Source organism: Bombina bombina, chromosome 11 (assembly GCF_027579735.1).
Source record: "Bombina bombina isolate aBomBom1 chromosome 11, aBomBom1.pri, whole genome shotgun sequence".
NCBI lineage: Eukaryota > Metazoa > Chordata > Amphibia > Anura > Bombinatoridae > Bombina > Bombina bombina.
This window is the reverse complement of record NC_069509.1, coordinates 73,998,377-74,020,881: the sequence shown is the minus strand read 5'-3', so window position 1 is coordinate 74,020,881 and position 22,505 is coordinate 73,998,377. Positions and strand designations below refer to the sequence as shown.

At 40.2% G+C, this 22,505-nt stretch overlaps 1 protein-coding gene across 1 annotated transcript in view; it reads left to right on the top strand.

Moving 5' to 3' along the window:
• The window catches only part of SLC5A10 (solute carrier family 5 member 10), a 519,796-nt gene that overhangs the window by 483,761 nt on the left and 13,530 nt on the right, over positions 1 to 22,505 (top strand). The window contains exon 14 of the mRNA XM_053694330.1: positions 9,250 to 9,352. Coding sequence (XP_053550305.1) covers positions 9,250 to 9,352 — 103 coding nt within the window. The remainder of the gene's footprint in view (positions 1 to 9,249; positions 9,353 to 22,505) is intronic.

Sequence of the window (22,505 nt, the reverse complement as noted above, 5' to 3'; positions counted from 1 at the left end):
AATGCTTGGGCTTATAGAGCTAGCTCAATTAAACCTACTCCAGCCAAGACTGACTAACTGCAACCTTAAACTCAAAGCCGCCATCTAACTTCTTTCAACAGGCTGGGTGGTTGGGGAAATCTCTTGTAGACAGAATGCAGGAAAACAAGGCTGGGAACGCTGCACCAGGGCCTTATAAAATTACTAATTAAAACAAACACACAGAACACTCCAGACTCCAAGTCAGTTATCACTAGGGGGCCTATCGCCGTCATTTTATCTGATATTACTGCAAGATATCTCTGAAAAATGTGCCTGTTTCACTCCTTCCCAAAGAGGCTGGAATACTATCATTTTACTTAAAGGGGAACTGTAAGCCAACATTTTTCCATCATCCATAAGAAAAATTAGTATTTAAACTTGTTGATTTTTTTTATTTGGCATAATCATTCTGGTAAAAGATTTTTATATGTAAACTGTACAGCTGTACCAGTTGTGCATATTAGTAGAAAGTGTACAACTGACAATTGGGTATGCGTGAGTTTGCAAATAGAAAAAATTGCTGTCGGAAGGCATTAAAAAGACAGTATGCACCAATTTTATATAACTGCATGTAATAGACACTACTATAAAGAAGATACTGCACAGATACTGATCCAAAAATCCAGTCTAAAACCTTTTATTAAACTTACTTTGAAGCTCCCAATTTAGCACTGTTGATGAGGTTAGGTTGGGACACCCACTGAAAGGAGCGGAGAAAGCAGAAGGAGCAGACCCTATCCATGCATATGAAAAGACCCATTGCACAAAGAGGAGCAAGCAGAAGTCTGTACACTTGGGTCTATATATGATACTTAGGAGGGGTTTGGAGTCTGAAAATCAGCACAATGTTATTAAAAATAAGCAAAACTATACATTGTTACAAAACACTCAGATGGGCTTTATAAATGGATCATCTGCAAAACATTTAGGCAAATAAAAATTTAGTGTACAGTGTCCCTTTAAGGTTACAGACAGACTGTTGGGTGCTGTCGTTAAAGCCTTAAACGTTATGGCATTCTCAACAAGATATAAAAGAGGAAAACTAAGCTTTTTGAGTCCTCTTTTTCATTAAGATATTAAAGTTTACAAACAATGCAAGCTTTTCTCTTTTTAAATTTATTTTTATATGCAATATTTAAAGGGATACTAAACCCAAATTTTTTATTTCATGATTCGGATAGAGCATGAAATTTTAGGCATCTTTCTAATTTACTCCTATTATCAATTTTTCTTCTTAGTATCTTTATTTGAAAAAGCAAGAATTTAAGATAAGGAGCCGGACCATTTTTGGTTCAGGACGCAGGATAGCACTTGCTTATTGGTGGCTATATTTAGCTGGCTGAAGACCTCCTAGGATGTCTGTGACTCATGATGGGGACGAAGCCTCGCAGGGCTCCCCCAAAGCTCAAATTCAATACGGGCCTTGACCTAGGCTCTAGCTATATGGGGTCATTTTTTTTAGGTTCTCCGATGCCGCCACCAGTTATGCGTTTCCAATGACTTGTTAAACCAGCTGCAGAGTATAAAATGTATTTAAAATTGCACATTTAGGTATATTTTTGTATTCAAATAAGTTTGTTTTGTTCTTTGAAACCATAAACCATTAAGGGCCAGATTACGAGTGGTGCACTAATAGTTACACATGAGCAAAAAAAGGTTTATCGGATGTGGAACTTGTATTACAATTTGAAAGTAAACCCGATCACTTAAACTTTGGGATATCGCATCCTCGGAGCTCTGGTTAACTGTTTCACAAAACAAGAAATACATATATAAACACATAAATACATACGTACACATATATAGACATATATACACATATGTAGTGGTATGTGATATAGAGGCGCAGGTGTTTTCTTCTTCGATGCTCCAAATTTGCCTGAGAATGAAAGGGCTTTATTTCTATGTGTGTAAATCCACTGTTGCTGTGAATATAGGATAACGTACTCAAAATACAATGTGTAACTCATGCAAAATGTGCAGTATACTTACTCCGATAAAATCGGAATCCGGCTCCTTGTACAGCGCTCCCGCTGATGTGGTTTAAAAAAATCCAAAAGGCAGCAAACAAAATTCGTAAAAGATACAAATTTATTTAAAAGTGTCACTGTGGACAGATAGATAAAAGCTCATAAACAAAAGCTCTACGCGTTTCAACAATGTTTCGTCTTTCTCAAGAGCAGTAAAATAATGAGATGCATATACTGCACATTTTGCATGAGTTACACATTGTATTTTGAGTACGCTATCCTGTATTCACAGCAACAGTGGATTTGGGGAATCTTTAACCACAATACATCGCACAGACTAACTCTTGAGAGGAAGCTGGACTCTGAATTCTTTCAGAGTAAGTATACTGCACTAATTATGTGGTGTTGATCTACACACATAGAAATAAAGCCCTTTCATTCTCAGGCAAATTTGGAGCACCGAATAAGAAAACACCTGCGCCTCTATATCACACACCACTACAATTCTCAGTCTCTTTTTGGGAGAGACTGATAGACGGCAGCGGTACACACAGAGGGGAGTATTTTTAACCTTTGTACACAGATATTGTTTTGCAACACTCTAGCATATTTGGTACTTTGTTTTTTGTTTATTTCATATATACATATATAAACATATAAATACATATGTATGTTATTTTGTTTCAAAATTATGCACCATTTTGCAGTTCCATGGCACATCCCTTAAAAAGCCTCTTGAAACGTATGTTACCTCCTTTGCAGTGGCCAATTAGGGACAGATATAAACAGGTTCCTGCTCATATCAACCAATCACTGTTTAGTATGTAGAATTCTGCATTCTATAGAATGCTCTCCAACCTCTCTGGGGGGAACAGAACACTACAATTCCAGAGTTAATTTACAAGAATTTCAGGCAAAATAAATAATGAAATTGCATTGCAAAGTAGTTTAAATATGTATAATTAAACATTTTATTATAGAGCATTATTTTTTTAGTTAAACCTCTAGCTTATTATTTTATCAAATTATACTGGTATCTAAATGATATAGGTAATAGTGCTCTTTATTATAGCTATATAGCAATTTTTTGTTTTATAACTTTATATATAAGTTCATCCTTTGGCAATGTTGACATTAGGGCATACATTGGGAATATTGATTTGTTTGAAATAGACACATCAAAGTACTTTATTTGAATCTTCAACAAAGTACAGATTCATCAGAGCTCATTAGAACTAAGAGTGAGCGCCTTTGGGCATTTTTTAAATGATTCTGGTATTGCTTAAAAACCAGTAGCATTACAGAAACAACTGTTGATAATTGCCCTCACACCCAATAATATTGCCATCTTGCATGTAGCCCATAGAACATATAATTTCTCACAATTTAAAACCAAACCCAAATCACGTCTGCAGAACAATTTTGTCTCTTTAAAGGGATAACATAAATCAGCTGTTACCCAATCATTTTTATTATTCAAATAGAGCATGCAATTTTAAACACTTTTTTCTCTTGATGTCCTTTGTTGAAAAGCATGCCTGGGTAGGCTCATGAGAAGTGATGCCCTACTGGGGGCTAGCTGCTGATTGGTGGCTGCACATTTATACCTCTTGTCATTGGTTCACCAGATGGGTTCAGCTAGCTCCCAGTAATGCATTTCTGCTCTAAGTCGGACGCTAGCTTTGGGTTACACACATAAAGTATAGTTATATTTAAGCAGCTTTGCAATCATAAAATGTTCTAACATATTAGACCATTTTAGTTTGCACTTTTATAGCTCTTTAAAGGGACATTCTAATATTTGTAACATTTGCATTACTAACCTTAGCTTGCTGTGTGCTTAAAGGGACAGTTCACCCAAAAACTTTCTCCCCTTTAAATTATTCCCAATGATCCTTTTTACCTGCTAGAGTGTATTAAATTTGTTGCAAGTGGCTCCTTTACTCCTATTTCAGCATTTGAAATAGCTGATTTAGCTTGTGGTTTCCCAACCTATACTGAAAGTTTTGATACTGGCGTATACGCTATTTACAATCCTAAGTAAACACAGCCAGCAGAAGAGATTACACCCTCAGTGGGGGGCATGATAGTTAAGTAATAAAATGATAATTTTCCATTGTTCTCTCTATGTATTGAGCTTTGGTGTTCCAGACAAATATAAGATAAGGAAGCAAGTCTGTGTACATAAAAGTGATAACATAATGAGATCTGATATTACCTGAAGCTCAACCCATTGTAATAGGCTGTGGTTTCAAAGCACAAAACCAGCTACTTCAGATACACAAATAAACCCGAAAATGCAATTTCTCAAATATTTTATACTCTGCAGTTGGTATAACAAGTCATTTAAAATACATTAATGGAAAAACAATTTTACAGTGTACTGTCCCTTTAACTCATGCAATGAGTTTAAACACACAGGTCAAGTCTAGCTGAGGAGCCAAAAGCATTGCAGCTCCAAACAGGAATATAGCAGTTAAATAGAGGATTGTGCAACTGCTGCTCTTTATTGACTGATAGGTTGTGCCCTACTGAGAAACTGCAGAGTAGAACTTTACCTATGTGTTTACCTTCTTTAAACACGGTCTGTCTGACATGATCCGCTCAGCAGGTCATGTCCGACAGACATCGATGAATTAGCATTGCACGAGCAGTTCTGGTGAACTGCTTGTGCAATGCCGCCCCCTGCAGATTTGCGGCAAATCGGCCATTAGCAGGGGGTGTCAATCAACCCTATCGTATCTGATCGGGTTGATTGCTGTCCGCCGCTCAGAGCAGACGGACCAGTTAAGGAGCAGCGGTCTTAAGACCGCTGCTTCATAACTGCTGTTTCCGGCGAGCCTGAACAGGGGCATCAGGATAAATCGACCCCACTGTATAAATCCACAATTAAGTACAGGTGGCCCTCGTTTTACAGCGGTTCAATTTACACCGTTTCAGAATAACAACCTTTTTTCCCAGTCATGTGTCTGTTTTTAAAAAGCATTGAGAAGCAGTGCATTTATTAAAATAGCCAGTAGGTAGAGCTGTCTGCTTGTGTTGCAGCAAAGCCAAGCAAGCTGAAATTAATCCGTTTAACCAGACCTGAACTATCAAGCAGATTTCAAAGGAACAAGATCTTCCTGTCTATAAATCAGTCCAGATTGTAATGCATAGAAAGAACTGTAGAAAAATCCAAGTGAAGTTTGTGTTGTGTGATTATTTTATTAGGTTTATAATGCTGTTTAGCATTTAAAGTCTTCATTTCAAAGCTTTAAAAATAATGTATTAGGTGTAACTTATGACAATTTTGAGAGGGGCCTGGAACCTATCTCCCTCACTTCCCATTGACTTACATTATAAACTGGGTTTCAATTTATAACGGTTTCAATTTACAACCATTCCTTCTGGAACCTAACCCCGGCGTAAACTGAGGGCTACCTGTACTGTAAATGAGTTGCATACACAGCAAGGACTATATTATAATCTGAAGGATATTGATTGGGTGTTTCGGTTCGTATCACAGGACATTGTAAAATGTAACTTTTTTCTTGTGACTAAATTATCTCATCCCATACTTATAATGGGATACGATCATTTTCAAAACCTTGTGATGTGTCTGGTGGTTTAGGGTTTATTAGTGTGGTGTTGGGTATTTACAAGAGTTAATTGTGTTGGGAGGTCTGACAGTTTAGGGGTAAATAAGTATGTTGTGAAGATATTGTGAGAGTCCCAAAGGAAAAAAATAAAGCCTTTGATACCTGCCTAGAAATATGGCAAACAAACAATGAACAGAAAATGTACTTGTTCACTATGGGGAAACAGTGGCTAGGAGGGTTAGTAGTGGTGGTTAAAGCAATGGGAGGTTGTGGCAGTTTAGTGGTTTAAAGCAAGTGGTTTAGCAGTGAGGAAGGAGGTCATTGTAAGGGGTTTGTTGTTGTTTAGTGGTTTAAAGCAAGTGGTTGAGCAGCGAGGAAGAAGGTCATTGTAAGGGGTTTGTTGTTGTTTAGTGGTTTAAAGCAAGTGGTTTAGCAGTGAGGAAGGAGGTCATTGTAAGGGGTTTGTTGTTGTTTAGTGGTTTAAAGCAAGTGGTTTAGCAGTGAGGAGGTCATTGTAAGGGGGTTGTTGTTGTTTAGTGGTTTAAAGCAAGTGGTTTAGCAGTGAGGAGGTCATTGTAAGGGGGTTGTTGTTGTTTAGTGGTTTAAAGCAAGTGGTTTAGCAGTGAGGAGGTCATTGTAAGGGGGTTGTTGTTTAGTGGTTTAAAGCAAGTGGTTTAGCAGTGAGGAGGTCATTGTAAGGGGTTTGTTGTTGTTTAGTGGTTTAAAGCAAGTGGTTTAGCAGTGATGAGGTCATTGTAAGGGGGTTGTTGTTGTTTAGTGGTTTAAAGCAAGTGGTTTAGCAGTGAGGAGGTCATTGTAAGGGGTTTGTTGTTTAGTGGTTTAAAGCAAGTGGTTTAGCAGTGAGGAGGTTATTGTAAGGGGTTTGTTGTTGTTTAGTGGTTTAAAGCAATTGGTTTAGCAGTGAGGAGGTCATTGTAAGGGGTTTGTTGTTGTTTAGTGGTTAATAGCAGTAAGGTTTTTATAGTGAAAAAGGATTTTTATAGTGGTGGCGGTGGGGGGATAGAGTGATGGAGTTTAGATTTGAATTGCGGTTTGGGTTGTTAACAGGGGGTTATTGTGTTGGGGGTTTAGGAGTTAAATGCAATGGGGGTTTGTAGTTTAGGGGTTAATAATGTGCCAGGTTGGGGAAATAATATTCATGCATTGTGTTAGCGCACACTACTTTTTTCCTCTAGCACAATGTACATTTTTTAAATGATTTTGTTGCAAGAAAAAAGTAACAACAAACTTCTTGTAATTTCAGCTGAAAATTTGAAGGAGTATGGATTTTGTGCCTTAAAGACAGTGTAGGACATCCTATCTAAATGTTAAGTCCCTTAGGAACTGAGTGTGCTGTGTATGTCTGTTGCAACTTTGTTGCAATTAGGGAGGTGCAGCTGCACTTACCATTTTAGGTCCAAAAAAGCTCCTTCTTCCTCTTTGCTCCTGTAGACCCCAAAAGCTTCCTTGTCCTCTCTCCCGCTTTTTTGTTGCAGGTTGGCAGCAATCATTTACAGTAAACTCCATAGGAGGACCTTTTAGCTTGTCCAAGGTCTGAGGAGGGTTAGTTGACCTATCTCTGTATGTTCGAGGACTGTAGTTGCGCCTCCCCAGGTTTCAGCAAGCTGTTCGACTAGCTGATCCTGGACCTACTGGTTTGGAGTTCTGGCTGTTGGCACCCTACCTAGCTTAGTCAGTTGGTCTTGGCCCTGGATGCTGGTTGAGTGGCAGGTGGGGTGACGTCCCCAAGCTCAAGCCTTGGGGTATCCCTCCTGTGTTACGCTGGCCCCAAAAACTCCCTAAGATTTGATCTGACTTGTTGCGTTGTAGCTGAGCTCTGCTTGATGTCAGTAGCTAGGGCCTGGGACAACTCTTTGCCGGGGTTTGTACTTAGGCCCCGATTGCCGCCACGTGATTTGATTGGTTAATATTTTAAAAAGTTACACCTGCTGGTTTTCTTGTGTTTTATAATAAATTACAACCCACAGGTCGTTACCTCCAATTTTGTTGTGTTTTTTTAGTTATTAGTGTTACCAAATATGTTATTTATTATTTAGTTAGCGTTATTTAGTTATCACACCTCAGGTCGAGAGGGCCTTTAAGGGAGATGAAACAGTGCTACTTTAGTAGAAAATTAAAAAATGTTAAATCAAAGTAATCATAAAAAGAAACAGATTGTGTTGAAAAAACAGTCAGCGGCAGCTTGTTTGTTATTTTTGTAGAAGACAGCTGGCAACGTAAACACAGATTAAAAACAACAAAAAACTCAGCACAATGGATTTAAGTAGAGTTAGTTAATTATGTACAGTGCTCATTATATCTCTGTATGTTAGTGACATATACATGAATTATGTTTTCCCTTCCTCCAAGGTTATGTGCATTATTTATATACACCTTAAATAGGGTGTTTGATGTCTTTTTGCTGCTGGGGTTAAATACGTAGTTCTATGTAAGCAATTATGCAATAATAAAATACTCTAAACTGTGTACATTTTATTATGGTTGCATCTAGAAGAGGGTATTTAAAAGCTTTTTGATGTTTATTTGGTTTCTGAAAAACAGTTGTTCTGTTCCTGAATTAAACTAGGATTTATTTTTATGCTGCTGAAGGTGTTTACCTTTAAAGCAATAGAACGGTGTGAGTTGTGTTGGTCAGTCTGTTTCTGACCTCAGGGGATCAACTGTGTACAAACATGCATTTCCTGTTACATTTTTAAGGGACATAAAACCCACAAAGTTTATTTAAAGGGACAGTCTACACCAGAATTTTTATTGTTTTAAAAGATAGATAATCCCTTTATTACCCATTTCCCAGTTTTGCATAACCAATACAGTTATAATAATATACTTTTAACCTCTGTGATTACCTTGTATCTAAGCCTCTGCAAACTGCCCCTTTTTTTCAGTTCTTTTGACAGACTTGCAGTCTAGCCAATCAGTGCCTGCTCCCAGATTACTTCACGTGCACGAGCACAGTGTTATCTATATGAAATACGTGAACTAACACCCTCTAGTGGTGAAAAACGGTTAAAATGCAATCTGAAAGAGGTGGGCTTCAAGGTCTAAGAAATTAGCATATGAACCTCCTAGGTTAAGCTTTCACTTAAGAATACCAAGAGAACAAAGCAATATTGGTGATAAAAGTAAATTGGAAAATTGTTTAAAATTACATGCTCTATCTGAATCATGAAAGTTTATTTTGGCCTAGACTGTCCCTTTAATGTTTCAGATAGAGCATACAATTTTAAACACATTTCTTCTTCTATTATCAAATTTTCTTCGTTTTCTTGTTATCCTTTGTGTAAATGCAAGAAGGTGAGTTCAGGAGCGTGCAGGTGTCTTCCGCACCAATTGGCAGCAGTTTTGCAACAATATTTTACATTAGCAAGAGCACTAGGTGGCAGCATTATTTCCTGTCATGTGCACGCTACCTATCTAGATATCTCTTCAACAAAGAATAACACGAGAATTAAGCAAATTGATAATAGAAATAAATTGGAAAGTTTTTAAAAAATTGTATTCTCTATCTGAATCATAAAATAATTTTTTTGTTTCATGTCCCTTTAATCTTAATTTTAACAGCTTTATGTAAACATTTATTCTAAAATATGTTATGTTTTAATGCTGATATTTAATGTACATGACAGAACCATTTAGTTCCCTTACATTTCTCTTTGAAGGTAAAAAATCTCACATGGTGGACCATTCCCAAAGGAAGAACTCCTGACATCAAACTACGGAAAATTTCAACTAGAAGCCATTCAACCCAAGCAGAAAACAATGGTAAAAATATCCATTTATTACATTGGCATTGCATGCCTAAAATATCCTACTGTGTGAAATGTAAAACATACCTCCTAACCTGTCATATCTGTGTTTTTTGTTGTAATAGCGTGTACTGTGTTTTTTTGTATTAAGTTGTGCTGTGTGTGCCGTGCCTTTAAAGGGATGTTAAACAGTGTGTTTCATTGTAGTAACAGAAAAAGCACTAAGCAGTGGCTTATACTTAATAGAAAACACAATTTATGCTTACCTGATAAATTTATTTCTCTAGTGGTGTATCCAGTCCACGGATCATCCATTACTTATGGGATATTCTCACTCCCAACAGGAAGTTGCAAGAGGACCCACAGCAAAGCTGTTATATAGCTCCTCCCCTCACTACCATATCCAGTCATTCGACCGAAAACAAGCAGAGAAAGGAGAAACCATAGGGTGCAGTGGTGGCTGTAGTTTAAATTTAAAAATTACCTGCCTTAAAATGACAGGGCGGGCCGTGGACTGGATACACCCCTAGAGAAATAAATTTATCAGGTAAGCATAAATTGTGTTTTCTCTAGTAAGGTGTATCCAGTCCACGGATCATCCATTACTTATGGGATACCAATACCAAAGCTAAAGTACACGGATGAAGGGAGGGACAAGGCAGGTACTTAAACGGAAGGTACCACTGCCTGTAAAACCTTTCTCCCAAAAATAGCCTCCGAAGAAGCAAAAGTATCAAATTTGTAGAATTTTGAAAAAGTATGAAGCGAAGACCAAGTTGCCGCCTTGCAAATCTGTTCAACAGAAGCCTCATTTTTAAAGGCCCAAGTGGAAGCCACAGCAGTAGAATGAGCTGTAATCCTTTCAGGAGGCTGCTGACCAGCAGTCTCATAGGCTAAGCGTATTATGCTTCTTAGCCAAAAAGAAAGAGAGGTTGCCGAAGCCTTTTGACCTCTCCTCTGACCAGAGTAAACAACAAACAAAGTAGATGTTTGTCGAAAATCCTTAGTAGCTTGTAAGTAAAACTTTAAAGCACGAACCACGTCCAAATTGTGTAATAGACGTTCCTTCTTTGAAGAAGGATTAGGACACAAGGATGGAACAACAATCTCTTGATTGATATTCTTGTTAGATACCACCTTAGGTAAGAATCCAGGTTTGGTACGCAGGACTACCTTATCAGAATGAAAAATCAGATAAGGAGAATCACATTGTAAGGCAGATAACTCGGAGACTCTACGAGCCGATTAAATAGCTACCAAAAAAAGGACTTTCCAAGATAAAAGTTTTATATCTATGGAATGAAGAGGTTCAAACGGAACTCCTTGAAGAACCTTAAGAACCAAGTTTAAGCTCCATGGTGGAGCAACAGGTTTAAACACAGGCTTGATTCTGACTAAGGCCTGACAAAATGCCTGAACGTCTGGGACATCTGCCAGACGCTTGTGTAAAAGAATAGACAGAGCAGAAATCTGTCCCTTTAAGGAACTAGCTGACAAACCTTTTTCCAAGCCTTCTTGGAGAAAAGATAATATCCTAGGAATCCTGACCTTACTCCATGACTAACCCTTGGATTCACACCAATAAAGATATTTACGCCATATTTTATGGTAAATTTTCCTGGTGACAGGCTTTCGTGCCTGTATTAAGGTATCAATGACTGACTCGGAGAAGTCACGTTTTGATAAAATCAAGCGTTCAATCTCCATGCAGTCAGTCTCAGAGAAATTAGGTTTGGATGGTGGAAAGGACCCCGAAGTAGAAGGTCCTGTCTCAGAGGCAGAGTCCATGGTGGAAAGGATGACATGTCCACTAGATCTGCATACCAGGTCCTGCGTGGCCACGCAGGCGCTATTAAAATCACTGATGCTCTCTCCTGCTTGATCTTGGCAATCAGTCGAGGGAGCAGAGGAAACGGTGGAAACACATAAGCCAGGTTGAAAGACCAGGGCGCTTCCAGAGCATCTATCAGAGTCGCCCTGGGGTCCCTGGACCTGGATCCGTAACAAGGAAGTTTGGCGTTCTGTCGAGACGCCATGAGATCCAGTTCTGGTTTGCCCCAGCGATGAATCACTTGTGCAAACACCTCCTGATGGAGTTCCCACTCCCCCAGATGAAAAGTCTGTCGACTTAGAAAATCCGCCTCCCAGTTCTCCACACCTGGGATATGGATAGCTGATAGGTGGCAGGAGTGCATCTCCGCCCAGCGAATTATCTTTGAGACTTCTAACATCGCTTGGGAACTTCTTGTTCCCCCTTGATGGTTGATGTAAGCCACAGTCGTGATGTTGTCCGACTGAAATCTGATGTACCTCAGAGACGCTAACTGAGGCCAAGCCTGAAGAGCATGGAAGGAGAGACTCCTCCTGAGTCCACGATCCCTGAGCCTTCAGGGAGTTCCAGACTGCACCCCAACCTAAAAGGCTGGCATCTGTTGTTACAATTGTCCATTCTGGCCTGCGAAAGGTCATACCTTTGGACAGATGGACCCGAGATAGCCACCAGAGCAGAGAATCCCTGGTCTCTTGGTCCAGATTCAGTTGAGGGGACAAATCTGTGTAATCCCCATCCCACTGACTGAGCATGCATAGTTGCAGTGGTCTGAGATGTAAGCGTGCAAACGGCACTATGTCCATTGCCGCTACCATTAAGCCGATTACTTCCATACACTGAGCCAACGAAGGTCGCGGAATGGAATGAAGAACCCGGCAGGAATTTAGAAGCTTTGATAACCTGGACTCCGTCAAGTAAATTTTCATCTCTACAGAATCTATCAGAGTCCCTAGAAAGGAAACTCTTGTGAGTTTCCACCCATGCGATCTCAGAAATGCCAGTACTACTTCTGTATGAGACTTGGCAATTTGGAAGTTTGACGCCTGTATCAGGATGTCGTCTAAATAAGGGGCTACTGCTATGCCCCGCGGCCTGAGGACCGCCAGAAGAGACCCTAGAACCTTCGTGAAGATTCTTGGGGCTGTAGCTAACCCGAAGGGAAGAGCTACAAATTGGTAATGCCTGTCTAGAAAGGCAAACCTGAGAAACCGATGATGATCTTTGTGTATCGGAATGTGAAGGTAAGCATCCTTTAGATCCACTGTAGTCATATATTTACCCTCCTGGATCATAGGTAGGATGGTACGCATAGTTTCCATCTTGAATGATGGAACTCTGAGGAATTTGTTTAAGATCTTTAGATCCAAAATTGGTCTGAATGTTCCCTCTTTCTTGGTAACCACAAACAGATTTGAGTAAAAACCCTGTCCTTGTTCCTCTTTTGGAACTGGATGGATCACTCCCATAACTAGGAGGTCTCGTACACAGTGTAAGAATGCCTCTCTCTTTATCTGGTTTGCTCCCTGTGGGTGGAGAAGCTTTGAAGTCCAGAAGATACCCCTGGGATATAATTTCCAACACCCAGGGATCCTGAACATCTCTTGCCCACGCCTGGGCGAAGAGTGAAAGTCTGCCCCCCACTAGATCCGTTACTGGATAGGGGGCCGTTCCTTCATGCTGTCTTAGAGGCAGCAGCAGGTTTTTTAGCCTGCTTACCTTTGTTCCAGGTCTGGTTTGGCCTCCAGACCGCCTTGGACTGAGCAACAGTTCCCTCTTGTCTTGCATTAGAGGAGGTTGATGCCGCACTTGCCTTGGAGTTTCGAAAGGCACGAAAATTAGACTGTTTGGCCCTGGATTTGGACCTGTCCTGAGGAAGGGCATGACCTTTACCTCCAGTGATATCAGCAATAATCTCCTTCAAACCAGGCCCGAATAAGGTCTGCCCCTTGAAGGGAATGTTAAGCAGCTTAGAATTTGAAGTCACGTCAGCTGACCATGATTTAAGCCATAGCGCTCTGCGCGCTTGTATAGCAAAACCAGAATTCTTAGCCGTTAGTTTAGTTAAATGAACAATGGCATCAGAAACAAAAGAATTGGCTAGCTTAAGTGCCCTAAGTTTTCCAAGTATGTCATCCAATGGAGTCGCTACCTGTAAGGCCTCTTCCAGAGACTCAAACCAGAACGCCGCAGCAGCAGTGACAGGGGCAATGCATGCAAGGGGCTGAAGGATAAAACCTTGTTGACAAAATATTTTCTTAAGGTAACCTAATTTTTTATCCATTGGATCTAAAAAAGCACAACTGTCCTCAACAGGGATAGTAGTACGCTTTGCTAAAGTAGAAACTGCTCCCTCCATCTTAGGGACTGTCTGCCATAAGTCCCGTGTGGTGGCGTCTATAGGAAACATTTTCTAAAAATAGGAGGGGGAGAGAACGGCACACCTGGTCTATCCCATTCCTTATTAATAATTTCTGTAAACCTTTTAGGTATTGGAAAAACATCAGTACACACCGGCACGGCAAAGTATTTATCCAGTCTACACAATTTCTCTGGCACTGCAATTGTGTCACAGTCATTCAGAGCAGCTAAAACCTCTTTAAGTAAAACGCGGAGGTGTTCAAGCTTAAATTTAAATGTAGAAATATCAGAATCAGGGATTCTCCCTGAATCAGAAGCATCACCCACAGACTGAAGTTCTCCTTCCTCAGCTTCAGCATATTGTGAGGCAGTATCAGACATGGTTCTTAAAGCGTCAGTATGCTCTGTATTTCGTCTAACCCCAGAGCTATCTCGCTTACCTCTAAGTTCAGGTAGTCTGGCTAATACCGCTGACAGTGTATTATCCATGACTGCCGCCATGTCTTGTAAAGTAAACGCTATGGGTGCCCTTGATGTACTTGGCGCCATTTCAGCGTGAGTCCCTTGAGCGGGAGTCAAAGAATCTGACACGTGGGGAGAGTTAGTCGGCATAACTTCCCCCTCGCTAGATTCCTCTGGTGATAAATTTTTTAAAGACATAATATGATCTTTATTGCTTAGAGTGAAGTCAGTACAATTGGTACACATTCTAAGAGGGGGTTCCACCATGGCCTTTAAACATAATGAACAAGGAGTTTCCTCTATGTCAGACATGTTTATACAGACTAGCAATGAGACTAGCAAGCTTGGAAAACACTTTAATTCAAGTTAACAAGCAATATAAAAAAACGGTACTGTGCCTTTAAGGGAAACAAATTTTGTCAAAATTGGAAAAACAGTGAAAAAAGGCAGTTACACAAACGAAATTTTTACAGTGTATGTAATAGGCTAACAGAGCATTGCACCCACTTGCAAATGGATGATTAACCCCTTAGTTCAAAAAACGGATCAAAAAAACGACATAGACTTTTTTAACAGTCCCAGCAAAGTGCCACAGCTTTACTGTGGCTCCTACCTTCCCCAATAAACGATTTTAGGCTCTTTAGAGATGTCCTGTAGCATGCAGGGGACTCTTGAGGAAAACTGGATGTCTCAGTCTGTAATTATAACTGCGCAAAAAAAGCGCTAAAATAGGCCCCTCCCACTCATATTACAACAGTGGAAAGCCTCAGGAAACTGTTTCTAGGCAGAAATACAGCCAGCCATGTGGAAAAAATTAGGCCCCAATAAGTTTTATCACCAAGCATATATAAAAAACGATTAAACATGCCAGCAAACGTTTTATATAGCATATCTATAAGGGTATTACCCCTGAGAATAAGCATGATACTAGTCGTTATTAAATCACTGTATTCAGGCTTAACTTACATTTATCAGGAATCGGCAGCATTTTCTAGCATTTCCAATCCTAGAAAAAATCATAACTGCACATACCTGATAGCAGAATAAACTGCACGCCATTCTCCCTCTGAAGTTACCTCACTCCTCAGACATGTGTGAGAACAGCAATGGATCTTAGTTACAACCTGCTAAGATCATAGAAAACTCAGGCAAATTCTTCTTCTATCTCTGCCTGAGAACAAATAGCACAACTCCGGTACTATTTAAAATAACAAACTTTTGATTGAAGTTAATAAACTAACTATTTTTCACCACTTTCCTCTTACTACCTCCATGCGCGTTGAGAGTTGCAAGAGAATGACTGGATATGGTAGTGAGGGGAGGAGCTATATAACAGCTTTGCTGTGGGTCCTCTTGCAACTTCCTGTTGGGAGTGAGAATATCCCATAAGTAATGGATGATCCGTGGACTGGATACACCTTACTAGAGAAATATTTTTAAAATATATTATTCCTCATGCACTGTCCTTTACTTCCTGCTCCAGCTCCTCAAGGAGGAAATAGGGTTGACAGGTGTCTGCCACAAACATACCGGACAGATAACCAAGGGGATGGGGGGGGGGGGGGAGAAAATGGGTAAAACAAAAGTGTGTTAGTATATATATATATATATATATATATAAATACACACACACACATAATAACACACGTATACAGCTGCACTATTATATATATATATATATATATATATATATATATATATATATATATATATATATATATATATATATATATATATATATATATATATAATCTGAATATGAATAAGCACTCGCTGGATTTCAAAACCACAAAAATTTATTCGGCAGTGACGTTTCGGGGCATTCACCCCTTCCTCAGACAACCCAAAATGTTTTTCACATTTTGGGTTGTCTGAGGAAGGGGTGAATGCCCCGAAACGTCACTGCCGAATAAATTTTTGTGGTTTTGAAATCCAGCGAGTGCTTATTCATATTCAGATTATTCATTCCGTTAAGCACCCTGGTCTGTGTCTGGGTTGGCAAGTGAGAGTGCACTACATTGAAGTCTATATATATATATATATATATATATACACATATACAGTGGGGGGAAAAAGTATTTAGTCAGCCACCAATTGTGCAAGTTCTCCCACTTAAGAAGATGAGAGAGGCCTGTAATTTTCATCATAGGTATACCTCAACTATGAGAGACAAAATGTGGAAACAAATCCAGACAATCACATTGTCTGATTTGGAAATAATTTATTTGCATATTATGGTGGAAAATAAGTATTTGGTCACCTACAAACAAGCAAGATTTCTGGCTCTCACAGGCCTGTATCTTCTTCTTTAAGAGACTCCTCTGTCCTCCACTCATTACCTGTATTATAGCCACCTGTTTGAACTTGTTATCAGTATAAAAGACACCTGTCCACAACCTCAAACAGTCACACTCCAAACTCCACTATGGCGAAGACCAAAGAGCTGTCGAAGGACACCAGAAACAAAATTGTAGACCTGCACCAGGCTGGGAAGACTGAATCTGCAATAGGCAAGAAATCAACTGTGGGAGCAATAATTAGAAAATGGAAGACATACAAGACCACTGATAATCTCCCTCGATCTGGGTGATCCTGCAGTGCCAGACATATCCCACTGCTTAAGCCAGTACATGTCCGGGCCCGTCTGAATTATGCTAGAGAGCATTTGGATGATCCAGAAGCGGATTGGGAGAATGTCATATGGTCAGATGAAACCAAAGTCGAACTGTTTGGTAGAAACACAACTCGTCGTGTTTGGAGGAGAGAGAATGCTGAGTTGCAACCAAAGAACACCATACCTACTGTGAAGCATGGGGGTGGCAACATAATGCTTTGGGGCTGTTTCTCTGCAAAGGGAACAGGACGACTGATCCGTGTACATGAAAGAATGAATGGGGCCATGTATCGGGAGATTTTGAGTGCAAACCTCCTTCCATCAGCAAGGGCATTGAAGATGAAACGTGGCTGGGTCTTTCAGCATGACAATGATCCCAAACACACCGCCCGGGCAACGAAGGAGTGGCTTCGTAAGAAGCATTTCAAGGTCCTGGAGTGGCCTAGCCAGTCTCCAGATCTCAACCCCATAGAAAACCTTTGAAGGGAGTTGAAAGTCCGTGTTGCCCAGAAACAGCCCCAAAACATCACTGCTCTAGAGGAGATCTGCATGCAGGAATTGGCCAACATACCAGCAACAGTGTGTGACAACCTTGTGAAGACTTACAGAAAACGTTTGACCTTTATCATTGCCAACAAAGGATATATAACAAAGTATTGAGATGAACTTTTGATATTGACCAAATACTTATTTTCCACCATCATTTGCAAATAAATTCTTTCCAAATCAGACAATGTGATTGTCTGGATTTGTTTCCACATTTTGTCTCTTATAGTTGAGGTATACCTATGATGAAAATTACAGGCTTCTCTCATCTTCTTAAGTGGGAGAACTTGCACAATTGGTGGCTGACTAAATACTTTTTTGCCCCACTGTATATATATATGCACACAAACATCATATATATATATATATATATATATATATATATATATATGTATATTGTCAGGATCCCTGACTTACCTGGCCGCCGTCGAGGCTACTGCTGGGTCTCTAGCCGCCGTTACGGTAAAGACAGACCCAGTAATCCATCTCTGCATCCCACGAGGAGAGACAACGAGACCAGCCTGTCAGCAGCAGCAGCTGCAAATCTCTACGCTTGCGCGGCCGCATGCTACCTAGATTTAAAGGTACAGTAACTGATTACAGGAACTCCCACCTGAAAGGCACAGGGGTGGGAGTTCCTAAAAAAAAGCTACTCATTATTGCCTTGGAAGGTGCTTTCCTGGTTCCTGCTCCTCTGCTGAGACCAAAGACCCCTGTTCTATGCTTCTACTACTGCTGAGACCAAAGACCTCTGCTGACATACTTGGGTATGCTATACTACTGCTGAGACCAAAACCCCTGTTCTATGCTTCTACTACTGCTGAGACCAAAGACCTCTGCTGACAAACTTGGGTATGCTTATACTGCCGCTGGGACCAAAGGCCTCTGTTTTAGTACTGATGTATGCTTCTACTACTGCTGGGACCAAAGACCCCTGTTGTAATACTGATGTATGCTTCTACTACTGCTGAGACCAAAGACCTCTGCTGACATACTTGGGTATGCTATACTACTGCTGAGACCAAAGACCCCTGTTGTATGCTTCTACTACTGCTGAGACCAAAGACCTCTGCTGACATACTTGGGTATGCTTATACTGCCTCTGGGACCAAAGGCCTCTGTTGTAATACTGATGTATGCCTCTACTACTGCTGGGACCAAAGACCCCTGTTGTAATACTGATGTATGCTTCTACTACTGCTGAGACCAAAGATCTCTGCTGACATTCTTGGGTATGCAATATTACTGCTGAGACCAAAGACCCCTGTTGTATGCTTCTACCTCTGCTAAAACCATAGACCTCTGTTATATGCTTAATCTTCAACTGAAACTTGTATCTACTTGCATATGCTATTTTGTTCCTGGACATTTCACAAAATATCTTACCAACAGTACTCACTGAGTTTTGTGCTTGTTTAGAGACTTATACCTACTTGCATATGCTACCTTGTTCCTGGACATTTCAAAAAATATCTTACCAACAAGAATAGTTGAGGCCCTTACTCAGCAACTAAACGCTGTAACCCAGATAGTGCAAGCATTACAAGAGAATCAAAATAGATTGGAGCAGCTATATCTAAGACCTTCACAGGGTACTAGCTCCCACACACCAACGGCTAATGCAGCTATACCTGAATCAGCCTGTAACAATGGATCTGAACCTAGAGTTGCACTACCAGAAAAGTTTAATATCACTCTGACTTCATACGTGTATGAACTGTCATTTCACTTCTTATAGGCAAACCTCAGGTATGGGCTCATCAACTCCTTGTCTCTCATAGCCCTATCCTAGAGTCTTGGGATCAGTTTCTGAAAATGTTAGAAACACAATATGAAGATCCATACAAAACCTCCTCCGCTCAAGCAAGAATTTGCATCTTCAAACAAGGCAAGAAAGATGTAGAGGATTAAATCACTGAGTTTTGCCAACTTGCTACCCTCACATCCTGGAATGAGGCTGCTTTTCTTGATCAGTTTCGCTTGGGTTTATCTGATAGCCTAAAAGACAAGCTAGCACGAGTGGGAATTTCCAAAACTTTAGAAGAGATGATTTCTCTATCAACCCAGATAGACCGTTGTCTCAGGGAAAGACGTATGGAAAAGACTGCTACATATATTCCACCACACAAACGTATTGTTCGTACTCTATCTTCATCTCCCCCTACAACTTCAAAGGAAGAACCAATGCAGATAGGAGGTCTCATGGGCCCCCTTTCAGATGCTGAAAAGCAAAGAAGAAGATCATTACATCTCTATTTATTTTTTGGAAATCCTGGACATCTAGTCCGAGACTGTACCGCAAAACCTAAAACCACTAAGAGTAAGCAACCTACTCCTCTACTTTCTCTTAATCATATACCAAGGTATTCAAAGGCTCATTTGACCATATCTCTCTCTTTGCAGTGGAACAAGAATTCCAGTAGTTTACCTGCTATGATTGATTCAGGCACTAGTGGTTGTTTTATGGACATTCAATTAGCCCAGAGGCTTTAGATACCCAGTGTTCCTAAAAAGATACCCATTCCCATACAACTTATCGAGGTTTCACCTCTAAAGACTGCCCCTATAACAGAAGAAACCCTTTATCAATTCTAATTGGGTCTGGGCATCAAGAAAAGCTAATCTTTGATTTGGCAACATCACCAGTGTTTCCCCTTGTACTTGGCCTGCCATGGTTGCGTAAGTATAACCCTGCAATCAATTGGGAGACTGGGTCCGTAAGTTTACATTCATCCTTTTGTATCAAGACTTGTCTTAACACCTCCATGAACACTACCCTTCAAACCCAGACTTCTGGAAATACCTCTGAACCCGACATGTATAAAGAATTCTGTGATGTCTTTGAAAAGAAAGGAGCAGATATCCTTCCTCCTCACAGGGAGTACGATTGCCCCATAGATCTTCTTCCAGGTGCTCCAATTGCCTTTGGACATAATAATCCATTATCTGAGCCGGAGTTAAAAGTTTTAAAAGAATATATTCAAGAAAATCTTCAGAAAGGGTTTATCAAGCCATCCAAATCTCCTGCTGGAGTTGGCATATTCTTCGTTAGCAAAAAAGATGGAGGACTTCGCCCCTGCATTGATTACAGGGAGCTCAATGCCATTACCATAAAAAACAAATACCCCTTACTGCTCATCCCAGAGCTAATGGATAGACTGAAATCAGCAGTCATCTTTAGCAAGATTGACCTAAGAGGCGCCTACAATCTTGTTAGAGTAAGAAGAGGCGATGAGTGGAAAACCGATTTTCTCTTGTTAAGTGTAGTCAGTCCACGGGTCATCCATTACTTATGGGATTATATCTCTTCCCCAACAGGAAGTTGCAAGAGGATCACCCAAGCAGAGCTGCTATATAGCTCCTCCCCTCACATGTCATATCCAGTCATTCTCTTGCAACCTAACTAAAGATAGGTCGTTGTGAGAGGTCTGTGATGTTTTTAAACTTAGTTTATTTCTTCAATCAAAAGTTTGTTATTTTAAATGGCACCGGAGTGTGCTGTTTGTTCTCAGGCAGCATTAGAAGAAGAATCTGCCTGCGTTTTCTATGATCTTAGCAGACGTAACTAAGATCCACTGGCTGTTCTCACACATTCTGAGGGGTGAGGTAACTTCAGAAAGAGGGGAATAGCATGCAGGGCCCCCCTGCAAATGAGGTATGTGCAGTAAATTATTTTTCTAAGGAATGGAATTCACTGAGAAAATACTGCTAATACCAATGTAATGTAAGTTCAGCCTTAAATGCAGTGGTAGCGACTGGTATTAGGCTGATGAGTGTGTGTACACTGAAGTATTTTTCTAGGGAATGGAATTTCACTCAGAAAATACTGTTAATACTGAAGTAATGTATGAGCCTTCACTGCAGTAAATGCGACTGGTAGCAGGCTTATTAACAACACTTTATAGCTTTTAAAATATATGTTCAAAACGTTTACTAGCATGTTAATCGTTTTTTGTGAGGTACTTGGTGATAAAACTTATTGGGGCATGATTTTTACCACATGGCTATCTTTGTTTTCTGCATAGAAACAGTTTACTGAGCTTCCCCACTGTTGTAATATGAGTGGGAGGGGCCTATTTTAGCGCTTTTTTGCACAGTAAAATTTCAGTCACAATCTTCCTATTTCATCCTCCATGATCCAGGACGTCTCTAGAGAGCTCAGGGGTCTTCAAAATTCGTTTTGAGGGAGGTAATCAGTCACAGCAGACCTGTGACAGTGTGTTTGACTGTGATAAAAACGTTAATTATATAATTGTTATACGTTTTTGGATATTAAAGGGTTAATCATCCATTTGCAAGTGGGTGCAATGCTCTGCTAACTTAATACATTTACTGTGAAAATTTGGTTGCTATAACTAATTTGGTTCATTTTTATTTCAACTGTGACAGCTTTTTGTGCTTCTTAAAGGCGCAGTAGCGTTTTTTATATTGCTTGTAAATTTATTTGAAAGTTTTTTCCAAGCTTGCTAGTCTCATTGCTAGTCTGTTTAAACATGTCTGACTCAGATGAATCTCTTTGTTCACTATGTTTAAAGGCCAATGTGGAGCCCAATAGAAATTTGTGTACTAATTGCATTGATGTCACTTTAAATAAAAGTCAATCTTTACATGTAAAGAAATTATCACCAGACAACGAGGGGGAAGTTATGCTGACTAACTCTCCTCACGTGTCAGTACCTTCGCCTCCCGGTCAGGAGGTGCGTGATATTGTGGCGCCAACAGGGAGGCCCATACAAATCACTTTGCAAGACATGGCTACTGTTATGACAGAAGTATTATCTAAATTGCCAGAATTAAGAGGCAAGCGCGATTGCTCTGGGTTAAGGACAGAGCGCGCTGATGATGGGAGAGCCATGTCCGATACTGCGTCACAATTTGCAGAACATGAGGACGGAGAGCTTCATTCTGTGGGTGACGGATCTGATCCGGGAAGACTGGATTCAGAGATTTCTAATTTTAAATTTAAGCTTGAGAACCTCCGCGTATTGCTAGGGGAGGTATTAGCGGCTCTGAATGATTGTAACACGGTTGCAATTCCAGAGAAATTATGTAGGCTGGATAAATACTATGCGGTACCGATGTGTACTGACGTTTTTCCTATACCTAAGAGGCTTACAGAAATTATTAGCAAGGAGTGGGATAGACCCGGTGTGCCTTTCCCCCCCCTCCTATATTTAGGAAAATGTTTCCAATAGACGCCACCACACGGGACTTATGGCAGACGGTCCCTAAGGTGGAGGGAGCAGTTTCTACTTTGGCTAAGCGTACCACTATCCCGGTGGAGGATAGTTGTGCCTTTTCAGATCCAATGGATAAAAAATTAGAAGGTTACCTTAAGAAAATGTTTGTTCAACAAGG